The sequence below is a fragment of the Leptomonas pyrrhocoris genome (assembly GCF_001293395.1).
Source record: "Leptomonas pyrrhocoris isolate H10 chromosome Unknown, whole genome shotgun sequence".
Lineage (NCBI taxonomy): Eukaryota > Euglenozoa > Kinetoplastea > Trypanosomatida > Trypanosomatidae > Leptomonas > Leptomonas pyrrhocoris.
In genome coordinates, this window is record NW_015438389.1 from 1 (window position 1) to 6,674 (window position 6,674).

The window sequence follows — 6,674 nt, forward strand, 5'->3', positions numbered from 1 at the left end:
ATATATTATATATATATATATATATATATATATATATATAAAGGTGGAGAAGGGCAAACGAAAGGGGGGCTTTGGCGCCGGAAGTACTCGCACCGTCACCTCACCGGGGGAAGCAACTCTCCTCTCCTCTTCGCGTGTTCTACGCCATGCTGTCGCTGTCCGAGTCGATCAGAAACCGCTTAAACTCGGCCCGCATCGCAGGCGCCTTTGGAGCCGCCGCGGCAGTGCGATTGGTGAAGGAGCTGTTGCGGCTTGGTGGGTGCATCGGCGGGTGGGACGCCGACAACCCACCACCACCAGCTGCAGCAACAGTAGAAGACGCCAACGCCGCATCCGTTGTGGCGGTGGTGGTCGTCGTCGCTGCTGCTGCTGCTGCTGCAGGCGGAGGCACACCCATCGGCATCTTCACCAGCTTTGCGCCCGGCGGAATCCCTGGTGGCATCTTCGGCGGCGCACACGACGCCCTCGCGGAGGCACCGTTGCGACCAGCACCAACCGCCGAGGGCGGTGGCGGCTGCACCAGCACTTTGGCAGGCACCGATGGCCGTGGCGCGACGGGCGACGCTCGCGCGGTGGCCGTAGCCGTGTCAGACGGCCATGCACCACCGCCGAGGCTCGACGTCGACCCCGCCGGCGCGTACATCCGCTCCGGCGAGCTGACCGAGCCTACCGCGACGGTGTCATCCGTGGCCGCCTCCCGCTGACTTGCCGCAGGAACCCCCACCGCTGCCGGCTGTTGCTGCTGCTGCTGCTGCTGCTGTGGCGGGGGATACACCGATGACACGGCAGCAGGAGGTGGAAGTGAAGGAGGAAGGGCAGCGCGGTTCATTTGTGCTGGGTCATTGTGTGTCGTGGAAGCAGCTGCCGTGGAAGGAGAGACGATGGCGGAGGCTTCAATCAAGGAATACGGCTGATCCGCTGACGTGTTCAGCTGCGTGTTCTCGTTGTAATTGGTGTTGTTCGCGGAGACGGCCTGGTCCTCTTGGAAGGCCGCCGACGCGAGGGAGTACTGCGGCGTCGGCGTCGGCGTTTGCCTCGACGACGGTGCCGCCGCGGAAGTGGAAGGCACCGCGGTCGCCTGTGTCGTGAACTTCACGCCGTCCGGGTGCGATGGCCGCTGCTCGTGCTGCGAGCCGGACGAAACGGACGGGGGGCGCGCCGTGTTGGTGCTCCCCTCCTCCTGCTGGGACGGCGAATCCGGTGGGGCTTTACTCGTTGGATTGGCCGGGGCGTACTGGTAGGTGGACTTCTTCTCCGCATTCGTTTGGAAGAGGTGCGTATCGATGCCGAGGTAGCGCTTCTCCTCTGGGGTGAGGTAGGCCGCCACCAGCTCGTGGCACGCGTCGTGCAGGGCCTCCAGCGAACTTTCGACAGCGGTCACGGCGGCCTGCTGCGCCGGGGCGGGCTTGTACGCCAGCCGCACCTCGCCGTGCCTCTCCTTCGTGTAGCGCGGGTCACTCCGCATTGCCTGCGTCACCTGGAAGGTCATGTTCCCGCGGCACTCGTATAGCTCTGCGACCTCGTCGTAGAGGTCGATGAGCTTCTTCGTCACGTTGCTGCGGTAGCGAACCCGCTCCGTGGACGTCGTGCAGCCCGGCCGGACCTCCGCAATGCCGCGTCCACGTGGGCGGGCGGCAGAGGACGACGGCGGCTCAGCTGCGCCCACCACCCGATCAAAGCGATTGGGCGCGATGCCGGCTCGTCGCGCGGCGGTGCACCCACCGACAGCTGCCGCACCGTCCGCGGCGGAGGGAGAAGTGGCGAAGGGCCGCCGTGACGTCAGCGGGGGGGACGGCGACGACGACAGGGACGGGCAGCGGGCCGCGTCGCTCACAACGACGGTCGGCACCGCCGCAAAGGCTGCTGGCGGTGCGGCGGAGGAGGCGGCAGCGGCGGCCTCTTCATCACCGTCTTCCTCTCGGTACGGAGAGCGACCGTACAGCTGCGCGCTGGGTGCGTCGGGGTGTCCGCGTACACAGTACGCATGCGGTGCTGCAGCGCTTGTCCACGCCCCCCGCTGCTGCTGTGCTTGAAATGAATCTCGCATCGGAGGTGAGGGTGGCCGTTGGGTTGCTGCCGCCGCGCTCGGTACAGCCCACTGCGGCTGCAGGTAGCCCTGCACCGGGCTCAGCGCCACTGCGAGGTTGACGCCGCGCTCGCTGCGACGAAACGGTAAGAGAGTTGTGGTGGCGGTGGAGGCGGGGGATGTGGAGCGCGGTGCGTAGCGGCTCTGCTGCTGCCGCTGCGAAGGCGAGTGATCGAAGTACATGGCGGATTGGAGTGTGCGACTAGCGAAGGAATAAATAAATACAATAATGAGAACCGACACGCGTCGCGATGGCGTCCGGCAGCGATATAAAGCCGAAGGGGGAGGCTTCTAAGAGCGGGGGAGGGGGGAAATAAAACTGCTGGTGTGGAAACCAGATAAGATAATTAGCTTCTACAAATAGAACGACACAGAAAAGTCGCGGAGAGCTTCTCTCTCTGTGTGTGTGTGTGTGTGTGTGTGTGCAACACCGCCGCTGCCGTGTCAGCGAATGACCTGCGGCAGAAAGCAGCGGAAAAGGGAAAGGAAGATGACAAGGCGGAATGCAGAAGAAAACAAACGCAGTAAGAAACATCGTCGGTGTGATGCGAGTCCACGTCGCGGACCCTTACGTACGTCACGCAGATCTCGCCATCTTCTGCGCGTCGCAGAGAGAGAGAGAGTGAGACAAAAGGGAAAGCGCGCGAGTGCTACGCCGGGCAGCTCTGAAAATGCGCGGTGCGCAGAGGTAGCTCCATTGCAGTCAGCGTCGTACATGTTATTTGGTGTTACTGTTGTCTTTGCGTGGTTGTACCGACGCGATCTAGAGAAAGAAAAGAGTCGGTGTTGAGGACAGGAACGGAAGAATTAGAAGAGAACAATGAATGCGGACGACAGGCAATAAAGCGGGGGGGAATCAAGAGGCAGTACCACGACGCCTGTGCAGCGCAGCGCAGCTTCGAAGAGAAAGAAAAGAAACTAAGAAGAATACGGTGTCCGCGTCTCCTGCTGACGCGCAGGGCACCCAAACAGCTACACTCTCTCGCTGTATGTCTCTATTGGTACAGCACACGAACAAACCTCTCACTCTACGAATTCGAAAGACATTCGTTTCCTGATCGCGTCGAGCTCGCACGGGAGCTGCGGCTGCTCGCCACGGAGCCGACCTGCGGCCACGCCACGCGCGGCCCCTCCGGCGACGTGCCACTGCGACGCTGACGATGATGACTTTCCAGCTCCTCCTGGCGGTGTTGGTACTGCTTGCGAAGCTCCGCGAGCAGCGGGTCGTTGATCGCTGCGCTGGCCGCTGATGCCCGGCGGTGCTCGTGGCCGCCATGGTGCTTCTCGCTGCGAGAGTGCGAAGACGGCGACGGGGTACCTGCGGTGGTGCTGCGTCCACCGTGGGCACGGCGGCTCATCTTGGAGCTCACAAGGCCCTCCTCCTGATGCGCACGCGTGTTGCTCTGACTTGCGCGGCGGTGCGATGCGCTGTCCTTGGCCGACGGCGTCGCAGGCGTGGACAGAGCTGCCGGGGCCGGTGACAGGCGTTGCGTGCAGCTCTGCCCACTCGACTCCACCACCACCCGGTCGATGTCCGGCGCCCGCAAATAGGCTGGATTGGCCCCCATCGATATTTTCTCCTCATCCGACAGAAAATGGGCTGCCAAGCGCACCGACGTGTTCCGCAGCTGCTGCAGCGTGTCCTCGACCTCGTCTAGAATCCTCTCCTGTTGCGCGATGTGCTGCGCGGTGGCCGGCGGGATCGCCACCCCATCCGGTATGAGATCAGCGCGGTTCAGCCGGAGGCGGTCGCGCACGTCGGCCAGAATATCAGGCCGCAGCTGCATCGCAGTTCTCCACACGGGGCGCAGCTGGGTGCGCATCGCGGCGTGCAGTGCCTCGACGGTGTTGTGGAACTCCGCGAAGCTCCGCACCGCCTCGTCGCGCACCCACGCAGCGTCCTCGAAGGAGCGGATGCTGCTCTGCACGTTGCCCTCCGTTAAGACAGAAAGGTCAGCGGACGGTGACGGCTGTGGAGGATGGGAAGGCGTGAAAGCAGCGCTCGAGACCGCACCCGGGCCGGCGCCGGAAGCACTCTCCTTGAGGCGGCGCAGGGGGGCTACGGACGACTGCGTAAGCGCCAGCACGATTGCGTCGCGTACGGCGTACGGAACTTCGGCCCAGTCGCCCTCCCCGTTCGCGACGGTGCGGGCCACGCGTGGAATGCCGGTGTTTCGCGCAGACATCGTTAGCACTACGGGCCTCTACTAATGTGAGTTTTTTTCTTCTTTCCTTTCTACGTTCGCCGCTGCGCGTGTTGTGTAAGTCAAGCAACGACAACAGAAGAGTGCAGCGGGTTCTGTTTGGTTGCTTCGTTCTTGGGGTGGTGGATAGAAAACGGAGGGTCTTCTATTTGAGAGAAGGTCCGCCTCGTTTGGGTGCGCTCTTGTATATAAGAAAGAAAGGGGAAAGAGAGCGAGAAAGGCCAGCATTACAGTAGGCGATGCGCAGCCGGCGAGGAAAAAGAAGAGAGAGAGAGGGAGAGAGAAATACGAAGAGGCAAATGAAGGAGTTCTTCGTTCGACGGGCCCACATCACCTTCGATGGTTTGAGTCTGTCAAAAGCCATCTTCTGCCGGCACAGCAGACACGCGAAGTCCGCCCACGAGAGAGTCGTGACTTTCACTTCAATAATCATTTTTGTATTTCTTCTTATTGGCAGCTCAGAGAACTATTCGTGTGGCACCACCACAACCAAACAAACGCACCCGCTCTGCACGCTCACGTCGTCCGAGCGGGGGGGAGAGGAGGGGAGGGAAGCAGTCGGTCGAAATACATGGGGGATGTCCGCTGTAGAAAGACGGAAGAAGAGAAGAAAGGACAGCAATCCTACCAAGTTGGTTTACATCGATCGAGAACCATGAAGTGTTGAGGCACGAAGGAATTTAAAAAAAAAGCTAACCCCACAACGTGCCACGCAGATGGGGCCGCTGCCTTCTCTTTCCTCTCCGCAAAAACACAAATAAAGAGGAGGGGGAAGCAGCAGCAGCAGCAACAGCAGCGTTCTGGACCAGCGCAAACGCCTTGCGCCTACGCCTCCACTTCGTCCACCTCGAGCGTGACGAAGACGTGCTGGCCATCGTCGAGCACGTCGCACACACGCGCCTCTAAATCGCACTGCACGCCGCCCTCTTTCCGTATCGAAACGGGAGGGCCGAACTTCTTGCCAAAGCTGGCGTCGTAGTGGATCATGGCAGCGTTGCCCAGCCACATGACCTGCTGCGTGCCGTCCCCGCACTGTAGCGGGATGATCTTCTCGCGAACATGCACTAGAACACGCATGATTTCGACGCGGAATTAGCGGAGGACTAAAACAGAAGAAGAAGGGAAAATACTCTTAAACAATTGAAATGAGCTCCATCCAAAAACCGAAGTCAAAAATACGTGTTTGTTTATGTGTTTTCGTTTATTTATATATATCCTACTGAAAACAAGTCGCGCACACACAGCTGGTTGAGTTCCTCCTTCTTCGTTTACCCGTAGGTGTCCTCTCAGGTGTAAAGGACACAACGGAGCCGCTGCAGCTGGAGACGACAAAGAAAAGGTCGGCGGTGTTCTGCCCCTTCGCGGGGGGGAATCCGGCAAACGCGGGAAAAGAAAAATGGAAAAGAAGAAGAGGGGTGACCAGAAAATGGCGAAAGAGAGTGCGTGTGCGTGTGTAAGTCGGAGAATAGAAGCTGGCGGCCGTCCTCTCCCTCCTGCACGCAGGCGCCTTCAAGCAAAGCGAGAAAGGAAAGAGAAGAACAAGGCGGCGCTCGGCCTTCAGTCTCTCTTCTCGATTCTCCTCTGCGTCGCCTTTTCGGGGGGTCCTGCACCCGCGTCGACCAGAACCAAACAGCTGTGGCTCGTGCGTCAAACGGGATCGGCACCGCGACTTCCGTCGCTCGCACGTTGTCATTTCGTGTTTCTCATTGTTACTTGCATGTGTGAACTTCGCTGCCGGCACGAAGATGCAGATGATAGAGAAAAACAAATAATAAGAACAGCAAACTATTGACGCACAGCGACAACTCGCAGTAGAACACGCAGCAGGAAATTTGCGGAACACGATCGCCTCCTCATTTGGAGGGGGGAGTCTACGAACACCACAGAAGCAACGGCGAAGGAAGAAAAACAAGGATGTACCGCTAATACGGAAACGCGAGCCACCCCTTCACGGTCTCCCGCATCCGAGCAGCCGCCCTTCTTCCTCAATAGCCGTTCCAGCTCTTCAGGTCGATGAGAGCACGCGGGTCCAACTCGTTCTGCAGGGCGTTGGACGTCTGACCCGGTGTCGGGGTGCGGAGCATGTTGGTGAGCGTCAGCGCGTCCTGCGCCTCACGCTGGCGTTTCGCCATGTCGAGCAGCTCCGCCGGGATGTTGTCGCCGTAGATCTTCCTGATATGCACGTACATCTGCTCCTCCCGCTTTGGCTGCACACGGAGGACCGTCATCTTCAGAAACTGATACGCAAAGCCCATCGTTAGCATGGAGATCCAGAAGAACTGGACCTTCACTCGGGTCGGCATGCGCTCGTAGTGCGAGACACCCGGGAGCGCCATTAGGATGGGGGGGGGGGGGGGGGTCCTGAACAACAAAACGTTGCAGAA

General features: G+C 60.2%; 4 protein-coding genes across 5 annotated transcripts in view; all 4 read right to left on the reverse strand.

Annotated features, from left to right (window-relative positions):
• Nucleotides 1-139: 139 nt before the first annotated feature.
• ABB37_09593 (hypothetical protein) lies at nt 140-2,543 on the reverse strand (the record flags this gene model as incomplete). The annotated part of the gene is made up of 1 exon (XM_015809154.1): nt 140-2,543. The coding sequence occupies exon 1, from the start codon at nt 2,267-2,269 to the stop codon at nt 140-142; it is 2,130 nt and encodes a 709-aa protein (XP_015652090.1). The 5' UTR covers nt 2,270-2,543.
• A 571-nt stretch (nt 2,544-3,114) lies between these two features.
• ABB37_09594 (hypothetical protein) lies at nt 3,115-4,472 on the reverse strand (the record flags this gene model as incomplete). Its single annotated transcript, XM_015809155.1, has 1 exon — nt 3,115-4,472. The coding sequence occupies exon 1, from the start codon at nt 4,270-4,272 to the stop codon at nt 3,115-3,117; it is 1,158 nt and encodes a 385-aa protein (XP_015652091.1). The 5' UTR covers nt 4,273-4,472.
• A 643-nt stretch (nt 4,473-5,115) lies between these two features.
• On the reverse strand, nt 5,116-5,648 carry ABB37_09595 (unspecified product; the record flags this gene model as incomplete). 2 transcript variants are annotated; one of them, XM_015809157.1, is made up of 1 exon in its annotated part: nt 5,116-5,648. In XM_015809157.1, exon 1 carries the CDS (start codon nt 5,365-5,367, stop codon nt 5,116-5,118), a length of 252 nt encoding a protein of 83 aa, XP_015652093.1. In that variant the 5' UTR covers nt 5,368-5,648. The 2 variants fall into 2 exon arrangements, with proteins under 2 accessions (XP_015652093.1, XP_015652092.1); XM_015809156.1 differs by having other exon boundaries at nt 5,116-5,642.
• A 627-nt stretch (nt 5,649-6,275) lies between these two features.
• The window catches only part of ABB37_09596 (putative mitochondrial hypothetical protein), a gene marked incomplete at its 3' end in the record, with an annotated part of 709 nt that continues 310 nt past the window's right edge, over nt 6,276-6,674 (reverse strand). The window contains exon 1 of the mRNA XM_015809158.1: nt 6,276-6,674. This exon is cut by the window's right edge and continues 310 nt beyond it. Within this exon, the coding sequence (XP_015652094.1) occupies nt 6,276-6,626 (351 nt within the window). The 5' untranslated portion in view covers nt 6,627-6,674.